The following is a 20195-nucleotide window of genomic DNA, read 5'->3' as shown; positions in this document are numbered from 1 at the left end:
AAATCCAGTCAACTAGCTGATAAATAAAGTAGGGAATATATCATGCTTTTATATAGTTTTTTAGTTATGGCCCTACCTGAGTTGTCTAAATCGAGCTTTAAGGATGAATTTATAGGTGTGCTACTTGACTTATGATTTTTAATGTTGAATCTCTTAAACAATCATTTGGTGTACTTGGACTATTTATGAAAATTCCATTTTTAGATGCATAACTTTAAGTACAAAGAAGAATGTGAGTTTACCCATTAAACACATTTCAAATTCATTCTTCATTACATCAACAAATTCTAGAAGTAGTGAGGGGCTTGTAGAGCCAAAAACGATATCACACACATAGAGTTGGACAATGATTAGAATTTTTTCATGGATCTTAGTAAATAGAGTCTAGTCCACACTACCTCTCTTATATTCATTTTTCTACAAGAATCCACTATTTTTCATATCATAGCCTAGGACTTGGGAGTTTGCTTTCAACCATTAAAAATTTTGTGCAATTTGTATACATGATCAAGTTCATGACTTCAAATCCTTCAGGTTGTTCTGTATAGACTTTTTCTTGTAAACACCCATTTAAGAATGCACTTTTTACATTCATTTGGTACTAACTTGAATTTCTTATGACAAGTATCGGCTAATAGGATTATAATTGTCTCTAATGCTGCCACTAATGTATATGTCTCTTCAAAATCAATATATTCTTTTTGGTTGTATCCTTTGGCAATTAACTTAACTTTGTTTTATCACAATTCGATTTTCTTCATTTGCTTTGTTCCTAAAAACCCATTTGGTTCCTATGACTTATTGGTTTTGGGGTCAAGGTACTAGAGTCCAAACTTGGTTTCTTTTAAATTGATTTAGCTCTTCTTACATTGCCATAATCTAGAAGTTACCCTTTTTGGCTTCGTCAAAATACTTGGGCTCAAATTAATAAAGGAAGGTGTTATTTACTATAGCTTCATAAGTTGTTCTTCTAGTTGCAATCTTACCTTGAGGGTCACCAATTATTTGTTCTAAAGTTTTTTGGCTCCATAGAAGGTTCTTCTTAGCTATACATGTCATTTGGGTTCTCATTAAGATTTTGGTCTTGGTGTTGATATCCTATGGATGAGTTAAAATGGGTTTCCCTCTTCGTCATAAAAAAATTAGAGTAGGGGTTAACTTTGACGAATCAGATTCGTCAAATTCAACATGCACCAACTCTTCAACTCTCATAGATGTCTTGTTGTCTATTCTATAAACTTTGTTGTAAGATGAATAACCTAAAAATATTCCTATATCAACTATAAAGTCAAATTTCCCTAATTTCTCCTTTATTTCTTTCAATACATATACTTTCCTCATGTAAAACTCATAAGAAGTTTTACTGAGAAGGGACCTTCTACAAACTCAATTTATGATGTATCAAGCTATGTTTATGGCTTCAAACCAAAATCTATGTAGCAAATTGTATGCATGGAACATAGCCCTTGCTATTTCAGTTAATATTCTTTTTTTTTTCTAAAAAACACTATTTTGTTGAGGAGTTTGAGGAGCTAAAAATGTATGATCTATGTCATACCGTCTGTATTATTCCTCGAAGTGTATTTCAAGTTCTCCTCCATGGTCACTTCTAATTTTGATAATACCACGAATTTGTTCTTTTTAAACTTTCTCACATAATTTTGTAAAGACTGAAAATGCTTCATCCTTGTGAGCCACGAAATGTACCCATGTGAGCCTAGAATAGTCATCTACAACCACTAGGGTTAGACACTTTTTATTCAAGCTTAAGGTTTGAGTAGGTTCAACTAAATTTATGTGGATTAGTTGAAGAGGTTGAGCTATGGTGATTACATTTTTGGCTTTGAATGAATTTTTGTGTTTCTTTCGAAGTTGGCAAGTGGCACATGGTTTCTCCCAAACAAATTTATGATTTGGTAATCCTATCACTAGGTTTTACTTTACTAATTTGTTCAAGGAATCTATTCCTAAATGTTCTAGCCTCTTGTGCCATAACCAAGACTCTTCAATGTTTGCACTAAAATAGATGGTACTATTTGAGGGTAAGTCAACTATGTTTACAACATAGAGATTTCTATTTCTATGTCCCTCTAAAACTAGTTCATCATTCTCATTCTTTTCTAAGCATTTGTTCTTTTCCAATGATACTTTATTTCCTTTATTAAAAAAATTGACTAATGCTAAGTAAATCATACCTCAATCCTTCAACATAATAGACATAAAATATGAAAGAGCTACAAATACCTATTTTGCCAATTCATTTGATGGTACTTTTACTATTACCTCCAAGTGTAACATGACCACTGTCTTTCAGTATGAAATCTACAAAAAATTTCTTATCATTGGTCATGTCCCTCAAAGACCCGCTATCTAAGATCTAAACATTCTTTGGTGCCCTGGCTTGAAGACATACCTATAATACAAAAAAATAATCTCTTATAGATCCCATTGAGGTTGAGTTCCTTTGGAAAAACACTTGATCCACCAAATGATTTGGGCATCCAAATTTGTTTGCCCAAGGATTTGTGGGTTATCATAACCCTATCAGTTATTTTGGGTACCCATTTTTGTTTGATGCCATTTGCGTTCTTGATTTGGCAAATGTAGGCATAATGGCTCAACACATCGCAACAATGGCATCGGGTGTGAGGAAAGGGAGTGAATTTTTGGTTTTGCCTCTTTTTGTTCTTCCCAACTTTCCTCTTAGGTGTATTATTTTGTGATAAGGTCTCGAGTTCTTGTTTTAATTCAATGCATTTCTTCTAAAAAAATAATATATTGCAAAAGATTTTATCTATCACACCACTTTGGCTTGAAATATTTGCCACATGGCTCTCATTTGCTTCCTTCAAGGCAAAAAATTAACTCTTGAGCTTCACAATCTCATATCTTTCAACATTTTCTTTGTACTTGTTTAGACTATGGATAGATTTTTCTAATAAAGTTCTAATTCCTTTTCATAGTAAAAGTCACTTACCTCTTCCAAATTAGTGGAGTCATCATCTTTGATTGCCAAGAGACCTATGTCACTCTCTTCTTCTTTGAAGTGGCTAGACTCATCTTCCTTTGCATCCCAAGTTGAGATCAATATTTTTTTCTTTTTTCTTTTTGGATATTTACTTATGGATTGGGTTTTACCTTATAGATTTGGGTATTTGTTTCTTCTATGCCCTGGTTTACCACACTCATAACAAATTGTTGATCGAGTATTGTCTCCCATCTTGATTTTAATGATAACAAAACTTAATTAATTTAACATCGACAATTCTAGCATTTCAGATGTATTTCCTTCAAGAGACACAAAAGTGAAGGTCTATGCAAAGAATTGGCAAAAGTTTCTCGAAGACCTCAAGTCTCACTACTATCTTAAAGTCATCCTAAAGAAGTGCCCTAAAAAACAAGAAGCAAAAAAATAAGACTAGAGTTTATGAAGTCTTGGAAAATCACAAAAAAAAACTCAATTTATATAAGAGAGTAGCCCAAACTTCAAACTTGAGGTACAAAAGAAATTTCTGGAGCCTTAGGACAAAATTACATAGTCTATATGTTTTATCAATGCATACATATGTTTTAAATATGTTAGAATCACTTATGATCAATTTTAATCATGCTTTGAAAACACATTTATATATTTGGAACTCGATTGATCATCTACCAATGATCAAACAACCAAAATGTGCACAAACCAAAAATATAAAACATGATTGATCAATCCAAGGGAATGATAGATCAATGTTGTCCTGACGAATTAAAATTATGAAGAATGATCGATCAACCACTTCACAATGATTTTTACATAGAAGTTTGCCAACTAGGGACATAAAACATGATAGTTCACAAAAACACTATTGATCGATCATACTTGCAATGCCTAGCCAGTAGGAATTTTGATTGATCGATCAACCCTCGAACATTGATCAATCAACTTAACTTGTCAAAACCAATGGAAGGATATTGTTCAATTACACCATTGTTCATTAAGCCATTTTTTGACAAAAAATATAATCGTTACACTCGATTGATCAATCAATGTAAAGTCACATTTTTACAAATGGGCAAATAACGACTAGTTTGACTTAGGAAACTTATAAATACCCCACCAAACGTTATTTTGAGAAGTTAATAAACATTTATTGGCATATCTACAATATTGAATGTTCTCAATCTTGTAAATCCACTCTTAATTTTTTAAGAGAGGAAAAACATTCTTTGAAAATTCCTTCCACTCTTCTCAAAATCTACTCATTGTATTCTCATATGATAATCTGTCAATCACACCCCTCTATTCAATGGTGTAAACTATGGACATTGAAAAGTAAGAATGAAATTCTTTCTCTAATCTATAAATTGGGACATTTAGTATGTGACAACAAATGTCACCTTTGTCAACACCGTTTTTGGTTACGTGGGCCAATTTCATGCTTCGTGCTTAGCAAAATAATAAGATACAAACCGATAAATAATTTATGATTTTATTAGAGAAAGAAAGGAAAGTCACCGTCTCACTTAAACAAATCGAATAATGCTCGTGATTTCCACCACCGTTTCATTGATGCCATAATTGACCCTTTGGCCGGTTAGTTACTCGTAAATGGCTGATGCCACCACCATCACCGTCACCGTCATCGCCACTGCCGTCGCCTGTTACTGTTTTTCCGGATGAACAACTAATCAAAATATCCGCACAATATCTACCTTTCAGGGTTTTTTTCCTTTGTTTATCTTATGTGATTACATATCGAAAAGTTGCTTTCATGTTTGTCCGACCAAATAGACGCTACCATGTTGAAGACAATTGGAAAGTGGGGAGTGGATGAGGAGTCAAGGCCGTGTTCAAAGGGGAGAGAGGCATTGTGCGGCCCCCACTCCCTCTCCACATCATCTTATCCTCTTCCCCTTGATCGTCGCAGGACGCAATCAGTAGTGGCCACGCACGACGCCTAATGCCCGGCCAAAAAATCCCTTCATCGTTAACACTTTAGGAGCGAGAAGATGTCAATCATCAAAACCATCAGATTGCCTTTTCTCGATCGTGTTCCCGTCATGGATGCACGCAGACCCACCTTTCGTCCCTGTAAAAGAAGACTTAGCGAGCGTTTCGAATGCCCGGTAATCTACTCTACTCTAGTAGAAATGAGGCGTAGGAGAGTAGTGCCCTCCTCCGGTAAGGGCACTGAGGAGAAATGGAGCACCAGAGGAAATATGTGGCGTCCCCGTGGGCGCGCATTGCTTCTGCACTTGAGCAACAGCTAATGGTTGTGGCGGACACAAGACACGCCGGTATTTCCTTTTCCTTCTATTCCTGCAATTGCAAATCTCGATTAGGGTCGATGGATCACTTATTGGGATCAATCACGTTTACAGTCTCATCAAATCCCGGGGTATTATTCTACAAACCTTATCTCCGTAATGAATAATATATCCCAGAAAATTTGGTTGGAACTCGGAAGATCGGATCTCGACAACCCTCTTTGATATGCAGAATTAAAGACAAAAACGAAATTTCGGCATAGGAAACAGCGTGAGTTCACTTTGCCGGCGATCCGCGAAATTTTTAATTAACCTAATCCGACTCGAACAAAAAACAATAGTCCAGCCGAATGATCAAGCTTAATCAAATGGGTGTTCTATAACTTACATTAGACACGAGGCTGGATGTCCGCGCGCATCAGCGGATCTCCTTGACCGTCGTCTTGCTCCAGGTGACATGAACCCGGATCCAAGCTTGAGCTTTTGCTGCTTATATTTAATACTCAAAAGGAATATAAAAATCAATTTTATTACGGTTTTTTCTTCTTTATTTGTTCAATTCAACATCTTTTATCAGATTATTGTTTTATTGTTTCTTTAATATAACAGAAACAAATAATACCTATTTCATACCCGTTTACCCGTTTAAAATGGACCAATTCAGATTCCTCCTGAACCCAATCGGTCCCTAAACTCAAAATCCAACCCGGAATATACGAACAGATAGCGTCTTTCTGGATTCCGGTTTTCCTAAATTTCCAAACAAGTAGGAATAAATACCCAATCCGATGTGGCGTTCACATCAGTTAGCTCTCTTCATTAACGCTACAGATAAGAGGTTGCTATCCAGCATTCGACATCGAAAGCGAATCCAGGGCGTGTGATAACATTCGAAAATGCACGTGCCATCCTACACACGCCACGCCCTGACGCCTCTCATCGCGTGTCCACTCTGCTCCCCCACCCTCTACGGCCTCGATTGAGCTTCACGCTGTTTACATGAAACACTACCGTACTATCCTTCCTCTATCCCCGTTTATCATTTGGGACTATTCTTTAACACTCTTTTCCCTTGACGTATAAACTTTTTTTTATAATTTTACATATGCATAATTTAAGTGAAGGTCCACATATGAGTACTTACTTTAATACCTTATTAAAATTATTTTTCCGTATTGCTTATAAAACAAGGTTACATATTTACACAAGATTCAGGTACAATCTTGCCCGTAAATCAGATCCAAATCAATTTAATTCCATATTAGTGAGAGCAATTGGGAGTTTATGGCTTAAAGTAGTATAAAGTAAGTGTTAGTGCTTATATCAAGGTTTATTAACAGGTAATAATAGCAGCTTAATTATTTTAATTTTTTAAAGTTTATACGTGAAGATGTAATGTCTTCTAGTACCTTCGAGGTGGATTTGGTTTTACTTTCAAGGGCTTGCGTGGATGGAGAGGACTGGATCGCGCGGTGACCGTGTGCGATTTCAATGTTCTACTAATATCATGGGTCCACAACTTTTGCCTACGTGTTCCGGAACTTACAGCGTGGAGGCGACTTCCACGTGTCATCTACTATAAAAACACCCTTAATATCACTTGCGGTGAAAAAACGAGAAAAGAAAATTAAAAAAATAATTGTCGTCGAATTTTATTTGGCTTGCTCCGCCTGTCGCTAGGAAAAGACGAGAGCGAAAGAAGAGAAGCGAAGAGTAATCGAGAAAAAAAGAGAAAGAGAACGAGCGAGAGAGATTAGCGCTGTCTCGATAGGGTCATCGTAATCAAATGCTCTGAAATTTGTTCTGGAATTTCGTTACAAAATGGCGACGCCATTAACCGGCTTGCAGCATAGAGATGGAGTTCTTCCTTTGATGGCGGCTCCGGCCAGCCCTGTGGAGAGTTCGTCGTCTGCATCTTCCAAGTGTTGCTGGAAAAACTCTGCCCTCAAATCGCCAATCTCTATCTTTGTCTTCTTCCACAAAGCCATCCAGTCTGAACTCGATGGACTTCACCGTGCTGCCATTTCCATTGTTACCGAAAGCGGCTGCGATATCCGGCCCTTGTCCGAGCGTTGCCATTTCTTGCGTACGATTTACAAGCATCACTGTAATGCTGAAGACGAGGTAAGACTTTCGCGCAAGTTTTCTTGTTCTTAATTGGTGAACTTTTTTGCTGCTGCTTCGATTCATTGGAACTAGCTTGCTAAACCCTGTGACATGGTCCTGATTAATTGCACAACTTAATTTTTCAATTATGGCATTCCTTCAGCTATTGTTCCTTTCGCTCCTTCCTCAATAAAATGGTCAGGGGTGCTGTGTTCATTTGTTTTTTATTCGTAATGTTGAGCCCCTCCCACCCACTTAGGCATGTGGACATCATTCTAGTTTACCGGGTGTTATTTGGAAGGTGAGGTGGCACCTACCAAGCAAACCTTCTATCAATGGCTTTGAGCCTATTTGCCTCCTCAATCAGAAATCATCTGAAACATCATTTCCTGCTATATCCTGGTGCTGCAAAAAACCTCATACTTGATATGGTCTGCAACAAAGGATAATATCCTTACTATTGATCGCATGTGTAAAAGGGGAAGCACGATTTGGAACCAAATTTGCAAGCTTTGTAATAGCGAAATGAAAATGTAAACCATCTATTTCTCCATAGCTCCTTCAACTATGAAGTGCCTTTCTTTACAAAATTTTCTTTCTACTATGCTTCCCCAACTCTTTAGCTGACTTTCTAGTGCAGATTTAGCTGTGTTCTTTTAATACTGCAACTTAGATATGATCTAGGTTGTTACACGTTTCATTTCCATTTGTATGTACTATTCATTTGGGCTTAAATAGAGTGCTCATCAGTTACTTGTTTCAAGTAGATTCTTTCTAAAATTTTGGTGGGGAATGCACGCTGACCATAGAGCCATAAACATGGTCTCTCTTTCTACCGTTTGATAAATTAAGATCCGTTTGTTTAGCTGTAAGGTTATTGATAAGGAACTTATGGAATTCCTGCGTTTCTTGAATACCCATCCTCTTGTTACCTTTTACTTTTGTTTCATATTCTGTTTATTTTTTTCAGGGTTGTGTTTTCTTTCTATAGGGAACTTTGTTTTATTTTTCATTTAATAAAATATTCTATCTCTTTTTGTGAAGAGAATTATGAAATTCCTTTGTTTATGATAACCACAGGTAATTTTCCCAGCACTTGATATACGAGTGAAGAATGTGGCAAGGACTTACTCCCTTGAGCACAAAGGAGAAGGTGAGCTTTTTGATCAGTTGTTTGAGTTGCTAAATTCAAATGTGCAAATTGATGAAAGTTTCCGGAGGGAGCTGGCTTCCTGTACCAGAGCCATTCAAACATCACTTAGTCAACATATGTCCAAGGAGGAAGAGCAGGTATGGATTTGCTTTTGCTAGTGAAGGATGTTATCAGTTTTTTCAATATCTTGTACTGGTGAATTGTCTGTGCAATGATTGGTGATAATTAAAACAACCTTTGCTTAATGTGAAAATATATTCAATTTGTATTAATTTACCATACTCAGAGCCTTTTTTCTGCATTCTTTGTTCTAATATACAACTGTTGTAAAAAAATGGAATACCTGCTAGGAGTTAACTTTGAATGCTCCATTTTGACAAAGAGTGGCTAATGGCATAAGATGGTGCACAAAGTTGTTAGATAGGTTTTGGAGATTATCTTCCATGTTTTATTGAGAATCTGGCTAGGCATTTGGATATCTGATGTTGTCCTTCCTATTTCTGTTTTTTCTTTACTGTGAAATGATAAAATAAAAATAGCTTTTGGTCATTTTTATCTCAGTTCAGGCATCCAATGAGTATATATTGATCATTGCACTTAGTATCTCCTGGGTGCTCCTCTCAATGGAATCCTTTTTCTCATTTCATGAAAAGAAGATGGTAAATTTAGTAGTGAGAATGAAAAGGATTTAAGACTTTGCATAGCCTTTTTTCTTTTTGTTTTTTTTTGTTTGTTTTTGAACGGTTGCATAGCCTTTGAGATCCTTATTGGATTATTTGGCTCATCAAAAGTTCTCTTTGACAATGCTTCTTTGACTCTAATATGGCTTCTTAATCTTCTCCCTCTCCCTCTCCCTCTCTCTCTCTCTCTCCCTCCCTCCCTCCCTCCCTCCCTTCCTCTTTCTCTCTCTCTTTCCATCCCTGCCCCTCTCTTTGTTACTTAGTTCATTCCCACTGTTTAACACTCTTACAACTTCGTAAATAAAGTAAATAATAATCTTACAAATTAAAAACTTGTGAAACCATCAGGAGTTGAAGACATAAGGAAATTCTTAAAATTGGCATTAATTAGTGGTTGAGCCATAAAGATGGTCAATAGTTATAAACGATTCTTCCAAGTGGCCTTGGAGAAAAATGTCATAAATTTGATCTATACCAAAGAGAAATATGGTGATTTGATCTCCATGGATACGGTCACATAACAAAATAGAAGCTCTGTGATGTTTTTTTTAAGAATAGGAAGAATGTGAAATTCAATGAGAAGGCTCAAAGCGCAAATAATTACAAAGATGGGAAGAACCAGAAAAAAAGAGAGGCTAATCAACCAATACAAAGCTCCAAATACACAGAGAGAGAGTCAGAATTGAGTTTTAAGCCATCACTCTAGGGGAGGTTCCCAAGCAATGGGCTGAACAGTGTGATGTAGAATCGAATAAATGATGGGTCGCCAATTTCTTCTTATTACGGAGTTGGAAAGATAGGAGTGAATCTTTCAATTTGCTTGCCCAAAAAGGATACATTGCATTGTTTTGTTCTATTCTATTATACATAAAGAGAGAGAGAGAGAGAGAGAGAGAGTTTTAAGCCATCCCTCTGGTGGAGTTTCCCAAGCAATGGGCTGAATAGTATGATGTAGAATCGAATAAATGATGGGTCGCCAATTTCTTCTTTTTATGGAGCTGGGAAGATGGCAGTGGATCTTTTAATTTGATAGCCTTGAAAGGATACAATGCATTGTTTTGTTCTACTATACACAGAGAGAGAGTCAAATTTGAGTTTTATGCCATCCCTCTAGGGGAGTTTCCCAAGCATTGGACTGAACAGTATGATGTAGAATCGAATAAATGACGGGTCACCAATTTCTTCTTATTATGGAGCTGGGAAGATGGGAGTTGATCTTTCAATGTGCTTGCCCAGAAAGGATACAATGGATTGTTTTGTTTTATTACACACACACACACAAAGTCAGAATTGAGTTTTTAGTCATCCGTCTGGGGAGTTTCCCAAGCAATGGGCTGAACAGTATGATATTGAATCAAATAAATGATGGGTCACCAATTTCTTCTTATTATGGAGCTGGGAAGATGGGAGTGGATCTTTCAATTTGGTTGCTTAGAAAGGATACAATGCATTGTTTTGTTTTATTATACTTCCTAGAGATGTTTGCTTACCTTTGAAGATTTATTTATTTGGCTCGTTTTAAATATTCCATGAGACTGTACCTATGGTGAGACTCCATAACAATTTGATCGTTTTGCCTCAAGGCACAAATTGGGAGAGAAGGAGAGAGGGTGTGGGGGGAAGCAAGGTTGTAGCTCAAATTTGAGTGTTAAGGTTGCCCACACTTGTTGAGAGATGGGGCAATGGAGGAGGAGGTGAGTGGGGACTTGGGTTGAGTGGCACAAAGTTTTTATGTTTTATTATCCTGAACTCGACCCCTCTTGAAGAGCTAGCCTGTGGTTGACCTTAGTGTCACACCGACAGAAGTGTGTAATGGGCAGGGTTAGGATTTTCCATAGGGTGACACCCCATCCAAGGTGTTTCCTAGATTGTTTCTAGAGAAAGGAGTATTGAGATGCCACAGTTTAAGATCACGAGGTCTTTGTCCAGCACTATAATGTCCATCCCCAGCTCCTCACAAATCTGGTTTTCTATAGGGAAAGGAGAACCACGGCCTCAAGAGATTCCTCTTTGCTGAGAGTTCTTCTAAGATTGATTTTTCAAGAGCACTGGTTTTTTTTTTTTTGCTTATCATATGATCTTTTACAGTCCCATGGGGGTTGTTTGCCACATGAAACACTTTCAGTAACTAGGTGGTCAGGCAACCATCCCCAATCTAAACATCATTCCAGAATGATATATGATCCCCACTTCTAACATGGATGGAATATCCATTTTTAATAAGAGGTCTCAGTTTACAAATGGATTTGTTGGAAGATATGATGTAATTAGTGTGTCAATGATATAATTAGTTTATGTTTTTTGTCTCTTCTTCACTCTTACTCGGGTGAAGGGTAATAGAGCTTGAGGGGGAGGGTTTGGACTAAGTCCATAACCCTAATTCTCCTGCCTCTTTCTCCTCCAAATTTGTCACTCTTCTTCTTCTCCTCCTAAACATTCTCTCCACAACTCTTCTTCTTCTTCTTCTCACCCCTTAATCCTCTTCTACTTTGATTATACATCATGGAATCCTAAGTTTCAACATTTCCACAGTTTAGTTGATTTGTTAGGGAGGATGCCAAAGGGAGGCATCATAATTATATTTTGATTGGACAATCATCTTCCACATACTCTCTTTCACTTTTGAATTTCTGCAACCATTTGGTGAAGAGAGCAGTGTTCATGGCTCTAATTCTTCTTATGCTAAGGCTTCCTAGTTGTTTAGGACTAAGTCCCAATTGACTAGGTAATATTTAGAAGCAGATAAGGTGCTTTGCTAAAGAAATCTTCTCTCTATTGATGCTGTATATATGAAACTACTGAGAGACACTATCCAGAATCAATGTCTAGCACTTCATTGTATATGCAAACAAAGACCTTTCTAATCTCGTGGAAGATGAATATGTCAGCTCTTTCTCTATCTGTCCCAAGTCTTTTATGGTTGGTCCAACAGCAAATTTGTAAGATGCCAAGGGACCTTGGAGATGTCATGTAATTATTGGGTGGTTTTTGTACATGAAATGTATAAGAGAAATGAAAACTGAAAGTTGCAACTGTTTGAGTTGATGGATGGTAGAGAATGGAGGAGTGGAATTATGTAATATATGCTTTTTTCTTTTCCATTCCTTTGGGATTTGATTAAGATACACTTGTGAACTTCTATAATTGTTGGCTCTGAGTGGGTTTTAATTCTAATTTTATTTTTTCTGATGTCTTTCTTTAATCCAGGGTATTTCTGTCACTTTAGTGATGAGTTTAGGAAAGTGGTAGTGGGGGCAATCTAGTCATTGTATTGTATATTCTGTACTTAAAGGAGAGGAGGGTCAAGTTTTGACCTAATCTCAATTTTTCTGAATGCACTGAAGTCTCTTTTCAAGATATGATATTATCTAATTACTGCTTTTATACAAGTGCCTATTATGTAGCAGCTGAGCAGCCAATTTTGGGCACTAATAGGAAAGTCTTTTATTTGGTCTCTGCATGTTACCCAATTTTAGGCACCTTAAGGAAAATCTGTTTGATGGTCTTTGCATTTTTAAATTTCATTGTTCTGACTTTCTTATCTTCTGAGAATTTTGTTTAGTTTGTGCTAAAAGGCTTAATGAATTAGTAAAATATTGAAAAAAGGCAGAAATGTAACAAGATATTTTTCTCGATTTTTTTAAAAGGATATTTTCTGAAATTTGAATTTCCTGACTTATAGGAATCATATAGTTGTGTTTATTTATTTACAGAGGTAGTGTTTATTTATTTACAGGTCTTCCCCTTGCTCATTGAGAAATTTTCATTCGTTGAGCAAGCTGCATTAGTTTGGCAGTTCCTGTGCAGTATTCCTGTCAATATGATGGCAGAATTCCTTCCCTGGCTTTCATCTTGTATTACCTCCGAGGAGCATCAGGATATGTTGAAATGTTTGTGCAAGATAGTACCAGAAGAAAAACTACTTCAACAGGTATGGAATTCCTCTGATCAAAATTATTTCCTTTTACTGCATTTCATTTTAAATCATAAAAATTGATTGAGTTGTTAAAAATGAAGGTTATATTCACCTGGATAGAAGGAAAAAATACTGATGAAAGAGTTAAATGTGAGAAAAAGGAGGCTGAGCTTCAATGCTGTACTGCTTCTGTGCCTGAACAATCACTTGATCAGACTGACAATGGGAGGTGTGCATGTGAGTATTCAAAGATTGGGAAACGGAAACATCTGGAATTGGCTCCTGTGGCTACTGAAGCAGCTGGCCCCCACCCAATAGATGAAATACTGCATTGGCATAAGGCTATAAAACTGGAATTGAAAGACATTGCAGGTGAAGCTAGAAAGATTCAACTTTCAGGTGACTTCTCCAATTTGTCAGTGTTCAATGAAAGGCTGCAGTTTATTGCTGAAGTGTGCATATTTCATAGGTGTGTATTTCATTCTTTTTATCTGGTCCAATTTTTCAGTTCACTGTATGTAGACCAATCTGTTAATTCAATTACTTGTACTTCCTGGTTTGTTCCCTCAATTTATTTGTTTCTACCTTCATTAATTTTGCTTAAGAAAATATTCTGTTGTACAATTTGAGGAACACAGGAAAATCCATTATGCATAAATTTTATGACTAGATTGTCATAAGAGACAGCTTGACTATACGCACCTGTTATGGGTCATGAACAGGTTTGGTCTAATACTATCTGGGCCTTTTCCATATGGGGCCACCCATTTTACTACACAATTTTTTTGATGTTATGCCCAAAGTACTGTTTCTCTGTTTGATTGCAAGACGAGATATGATAAGGCCTTTAGCAATTGCTTATCCATGTCATAGCTTCATTTCTTAATTTTACTTTTGGTGAGGTGGAACCTTCTTGGATAATCCTGTTGGTGAGATGGTTGGCTATTCAATGAAATTCTGTCCAAACGAGAATGCATCATATGCAATCCTATTCATTGTGATATTTCTATGAATGCTAATTATCTTTTGTGGTTATCTGCCCGCAGTATAGCTGAGGATAGAATAATATTCCCTGCAGTGGATGGGGAACTCTCTTTTGCAAAGGAGCATGCTGAAGAAGAAAGTCAATTTGACAATTTTAGATGCTTGATTGAGAGCATTCAGAATGCAGGAGCCAGTTCAACATCTGCTGAGTTTTACTCCAAGCTGTGTTCACATGCTGATCAGATAATGGACACCATCCAGAAGCACTTCCATGATGAGGAGGTCCAGGTTAGGCACTTTATTTTGGTTAATAAACAAACCCTCATAGTTTGCCTTGTCATGTGAACTAGAATAATGATCAATCTTTCATCTCTTCTAGGTTCTACCTCTTGCCAGGCTCAACTTTAGTTTTAAAAAACAGCGGGAACTTCTATATGAAAGTTTGTGTGTGATGCCTTTGAAACTGGTGGAGCGTGTATTACCATGGCTTGCAGGATCACTGAGTGAAGAAGAGGCCAAGTCTTTTCTGCAGAACATGCAGTTGGCAGGTTTTATAACCATCCTTCCTCATTTGATAACAGTGTCAGAAAATTATTCCATTCATCATAAATCCAGATTTTGCTCTTTGAAATTTCTTATTGTCTGTTTACCATAAATTTAATGAACTCCAATTGTTTGCTATATGGTGCAGCTCCAGCATCTGACAGAGCGTTGGTTACACTTTTCTCTGGTTGGGCATGCAAAGGTCGTTTCCAGGACGTCTCGAAGTCGGGAAATTTCACATGTTTGTCCTCTAGCGCCACTGGTTGTTGTCAGGTTAGAAAACTGAATAAAACAGAAGGTTTTACTCCATCTGTATGTGTTTGTGCATCTCAATTGTACAGCCAGGAAGAGTTATCACTTGATGGTGGCACCAGACCTATTAAACGTGGAAATTTTTCCAAATTGTCTGAGAGCACATCTTCAGTGGATAAAATAGAAACTCAAAATACTAAAAGACAATCTTGTAGGAGTGAAACTTGTTGTGTCCCTGGTCTGGGAGTTAATAGCAATAACTTGGGACTAAGCTCTCTCACTTCCACAAAGTCTTTGCGCTCCCTGTCTTACAACTCATCATCAGCTCCATCTCTTAATTCCAGTCTTTTCATCTGGGAAACTGATGCTAGCTCCCCTAGCCTGGGCCAGACACCGAAGCCCATTGACACCATATTTAAATTTCACAAAGCCATCAGCAAAGATCTGGAATATTTGGATGTGGAATCTGGAAAACTTACAGGCCATGATGAGTCCTTTTTTAGGCAGCTCAGTGGAAGATTTCGACTCTTATGGGGATTATATAGAGCACATAGTAATGCTGAAGATGAGATTGTTTTCCCAGCTTTGGAATCTAAAGAGGCTCTTCATAATGTGAGCCACTCATACACGCTTGACCACAAGCAGGAAGAGAAATTATTTGAGGATATATCAGCTGTTCTTTCTGAGCTTTCTCAATTGCATGAGGCCTTGAACAGTTCTTATGATGATGATAGTAATGATAATGTATTGAAAGAGTACAATGAACTGGCCACAAAACTTCAGGGCATGTGTAAATCCATACGTGTTACACTAGACCACCATATTTTCAGGGAAGAGCTTGAGTTGTGGCCATTGTTTGACCGCCATTTTTCTGTTGAGGAACAAGATAAAATTGTTGGACGTATAATTGGGACAACAGGAGCTGAAGTACTTCAATCAATGCTACCATGGGTAACTGCTGCCCTAACCCAAGAGGAGCAAAACAAAATGATGGATACTTGGAGGCAGGCAACAAAAAATACCATGTTCAATGAGTGGCTTAATGAATGGTGGAAAGAAAGTCCTGTTGCCTCAACACAGAATGCAACTGCGAGCAGTGTCTCTTTTGAAGGTTTAAAGCTGCTTTTCCTTTAATTACTCTGTTACATGTGCACTTTGTTGAAATTTTAAGTCAAAAGCTCTCTTTTAAAGGTTACCCAAAGTGAACTTGTGTTTCTTGAACCTATATTCACCAATGGTGTAGGTACGGATATCCAAGACAATTTGGATCACAGTGATCAAATGTTCAAGCCTGGCTGGAAAGATATTTTCCGGATGAATCAGAATGAGCTTGAGTCAGAGATAAGAAAAGTTTCTCGAGATCCTACACTTGATCCGCGGAGAAAGGCATATCTAATACAAAATCTTATGACAAGGTTTGTTCTCCTTATTCATATGCTTGTATATTTTGCTACATTTCTAGTTACATAATAAGAATGAGTCTTGAAAATAATTACAACCTGTACTTCAGTCGCTGGATAGCTGCTCAACAGAAATTGCCCCAGGAAAGAGCTGGGGAATGTAGTAGTCATGAAGAAATATTCGGATGTTCTCCATCATATCGAGATCCAGAGAAACAAGATTTTGGGTGTGAGCATTACAAGAGAAACTGCAAGCTCCTGGCTGTTTGCTGTAACAAATTGTTCACATGTAGATTTTGCCATGATAATGTGAGCGATCACTCCATGGATAGGTACTTCTTGTAAATTTGCTTCTGGGAGAAAAGAAAGGGTTTATGATTTCATTTTCAGGTATATCATGTATCGAGTTTCTAATCCTCTTTTCATCTTCATTTCAGAAAGGCAACTCAAGAAATGATGTGTATGCGTTGTCTGGAGATTCAGCCAATTGGACCTATTTGCAAGACTTCCTCCTGTGAGGAATTTTCAATGGCAAAATACTACTGTAGCATATGCAAATTTTTTGATGATGAAAGGTGTCATTCTTGTCATAAATTCTCATCTATGTTTACCTGAATTTTTTTTGCATCCAATCTGCACATATTTGTAACTTTCTGGAGTCATGTTGGAAGTTCTTTTTGATGCTCAAGGTGAAATTTTTTGATGATGGAAGGTGTCATTCTTGTCATAAATTCTCATCTATGTTTACCCAAATTTTTTAGCATCCAATCTGCACGTATTTGTAACTTTTTGGAGTCATGTTTGTGCCAATAGGAAAGTGTAGGAAAAAATGCCATTAGAAAATTTTCCTGTTAACCAAAAATTTTCAGCATTTGTGCCATTTTTGGGGACAGGAAAATTTTCCTCTTGATTCTTATTGATCTTCTTACCTTTAAGAAATGTTAGAAAAGAGAGGGAAATGAGTTTCCTATGTCTCTAATAAGAAACTATAGAAAAATAAACTATGAATTTTTTAATTTATTTTTATTATTTTGATAAAAATTAATTTATTTTTAGTGTAAATACAAATACTATAACTAATTTTTCTGTTGTTCCTATGGCGGCACTAACACAACAAATCAGGTCAAAGGGAATTTTTTCCAATTGATTTTTTTTTTAATGAGAAAATTAGTGAAAGGGAAGATTTTTTACATTGTTTTGTTTTCCTGTGGCAGCACAAACAATCCCTTAGACTACTACAAAAGCCTTCATTCTAAAGTATGTTTGTGGAGGGAGGGTGTGGAAGGGAGTGGGAGGGGGGGCATGGGGTCTTAATTAGTCTTTGCTCTATGTTGCCTTGAAAATGCTGGTGTGCTTCTTTCTGATGGACTGTTTTAGTAATCATTCAATCTTGCAGCAAAAACGAACAATTGTTACATAGACAAGTTTATCCAAGTAACTTTCCTCATTGATAACGGAACCCTTCAGTTTCACAATGGACATGATACCTGGCCCATAGATTTAATTTGCCAGCTTCTTAATGAATAATCTGAATGGTGAACCGTGTTTATGCCTAGAAATACCAATGTAGCAGCATTCATTTGAGATGTCCTGACTTGATATCAGAAGAATAATTTTAATCAATTTTCAGAATTGCTATATTCTACTGTTTTCTTTTCATGTAGTCAAGACTTGGTGGTTTTCTGGTATCATCTTGACATCTGTTTATATATGTTGCATTCTTTCAGGACAGTCTATCATTGTCCATTTTGCAATTTATGCCGTCTTGGGAATGGACTTGGCACAGAATTCTTCCACTGTATGACATGCAATTGTTGCCTGAGCACACAGCTGGTTGAGCACACATGTCTGGAAAAAGGTCTAGAGACGAACTGCCCCATATGCTGTGATTTTCTTTTCACATCAAGTGCAATCGTGAGAGCTCTACCTTGCGGCCATTATATGCATTCAGCCTGTTTTCAGGTTATCACTTACGTCTACAGTTCTGCATCACATCAAGGGAAAACAATATTTGTCAGCCCTTCTTTTCTCAATAGGATAAATGGGCTTAGGGGTCTTGACCTAACTTTGTTTTTCTGTCATTTTTAGGCCTATACTTGCAGTCACTATACATGTCCAATTTGTAGCAAGTCCTTGGGAAACATGGCGGTAAGGCTTCGTTCCTCATCTGTCTCAGCTACCTCTTGATCTTCATTATTTCAATTTGCATTACATTTAAAGTCCAGTCATATTTAGAAATAGAAAAAGTATGGACTTGGTGAATAATAAATACACGAGCAATGTTTTTTTTTTACCTGTTGAATGCAGGTTATCTATATTTTCCTTTTATTTCCCCTCTTGCAAAACAATTATTAACTACTGACTAGAAGGATTTGACGTCTGAAATTTATGGGTACAAGATTCTCTAAATAACTTTCATTACACTTACAGGAGATTGCATCCTGAATTGAGAAACATTAAAACTACTCATGTTTTTGAACTATAATCGAAGATTTTTTCCTGCTAATAATGCTCCAAAGATCAATTATAAATTGGTTTGTGGTCTAAGATGACATAGCTGAAGCTGGGAAGACTTCTTTTGTTACTTTTCCAATGAGAGAACTAATATATTTTTCATTGATTTTTTTATCCAGGTTTATTTTGGCATGCTTGATGCTCTATTAGCTGCTGAAGAGCTTCCAGAAGAATACAGAGACCGCTGTCAGGTAAACTAATTATGGAGCATGAGTGCATCTCTGATAGGGATGCTGACCATACCTCACGTTGAGCAATTAGATCAGCCAATGTTCCTTTGTAGGAAAAATCCTAATTATTCACACATGCTCATAGCATTAGGATTGTAACAGGGTCACTGAATTGGTGCAACCCCCTTGAACAGGGCTTGGACAGGATACCGGAAAAGTACTTTCTTCTAATGTTTCCCTAAACAGTTTTAAAATATAAAGAAAACGAGGAAGAAGAATGAAAAGATCAAGTTTAATGGGCTCGGTGGATATAGAGCACTTTGATTTTGTGGGATTGAGACAGATTTTTCTGTACCTGGCCTGAACCACCCTGATGCAATCTGTATGCACAATGCATCACATTGCTGAGGTCATTTGTACCTCATCCTTTCTTAAAATTTTGGTAAATGTTTTGAATACCAATCAACAGCTCTGCTCCTGACATCATCATGATTGAAACTGTGAAAGAGGTCCAGTTCACTTGAACAAAAGCTCACTCTTGATTTGAATTTATTCTCAAGTGATGCTTGTTACCATTCAAGTGACAATCTGATTGGCTTTCTAGTGGTTGGGTCTGTTTTGGAAGAAGCCTTGAGTTGTCTTCTGCCGGTTGCTTGATTTTTTCATTTTCATCATTTTCTTTGTTGTCTATGTGCTTATCAGTATAATCGGTCTAATTCAGGACATACTATGCAATGATTGCGACAAAAAGGGGACTGCTTGCTTCCATTGGTTGTATCACAAATGTGGATTTTGTGGATCATACAATACCAGGGTCATCAAGAATGAAAGCGTGAATCCCTCTTGCTCGACACCTCTGTAAATAAACATGGTTGAGCTTTGTAAAATATGCACAGTACTGCTAAGTACATAAGAAATCAATATTTTTTTTACTGTCAAGTGTATTATTCTAGATAGGCATATTTACCTTTGACTGTGGATGTATTTTTTCCTTAATCTAGCAAGAGAAGAGCAGTTTTACCACTACAGTTTGTATTGGAGATAAATGTAACCCAGATGTGTTCTCTAGCCTAATATTAGTTGATTACTCATGACTCATGAGGTGCAAATATGTGCTGATATTACAAGAACTTCCTTTCACTACATTCAGCATATAAGTACAACAGGGTTATACATAGTTCGGATTAAATAGGAAACCTAGCCTAGCCTGACCTAGGTGGAGATGCA

At 36.9% G+C, this 20195-nt stretch overlaps 1 protein-coding gene across 1 annotated transcript; it reads left to right on the top strand.

Annotated features, from left to right (window-relative positions):
* Positions 1-6884: 6884 nt before the first annotated feature.
* Positions 6885-19991, top strand: LOC137936091 (zinc finger protein BRUTUS-like). Its single transcript, XM_068780635.1, has 14 exons — positions 6885-7374; positions 8437-8646; positions 12926-13120; positions 13207-13574; positions 14152-14377; positions 14469-14637; positions 14781-15995; positions 16128-16299; positions 16395-16616; positions 16722-16859; positions 18012-18246; positions 18373-18432; positions 18918-18989; positions 19690-19991. The coding sequence occupies exons 1-14, from the start codon at positions 7072-7074 to the stop codon at positions 19828-19830; spliced, it is 3726 nt and encodes a 1241-aa protein (XP_068636736.1). The 5' UTR covers positions 6885-7071; the 3' UTR covers positions 19831-19991.
* Positions 19992-20195: the final 204 nt, after the last annotated feature.

This window comes from Aristolochia californica, unplaced genomic scaffold (assembly GCF_029961685.1).
Source record: "Aristolochia californica isolate CCGP_79_NKW_82.1479 unplaced genomic scaffold, dmAriCali1.0.hap1 SCAF_7, whole genome shotgun sequence".
NCBI lineage: Eukaryota > Viridiplantae > Streptophyta > Magnoliopsida > Piperales > Aristolochiaceae > Aristolochia > Aristolochia californica.
The sequence above is the reverse complement of the archived record's forward strand: the minus strand, read 5'-3'. Positions and strand labels throughout refer to the sequence as shown.

Coding starts and splice junctions, on each gene's coding strand:
- LOC137936091 (XM_068780635.1), top strand. CDS start 7,072: ATGGCGACGCCATTAACCGGCTTGCAGCATAGAGATGGAGTTCTTCCT. Junction 15,996..16,127: donor GAGCAGTGTCTCTTTTGAAG/GTTTAAAGCTGC, acceptor CCAATGGTGTAG/GTACGGATATCCAAGACAAT. Junction 16,617..16,721: donor AGCGATCACTCCATGGATAG/GTACTTCTTGTA, acceptor TCTTCATTTCAG/AAAGGCAACTCAAGAAATGA.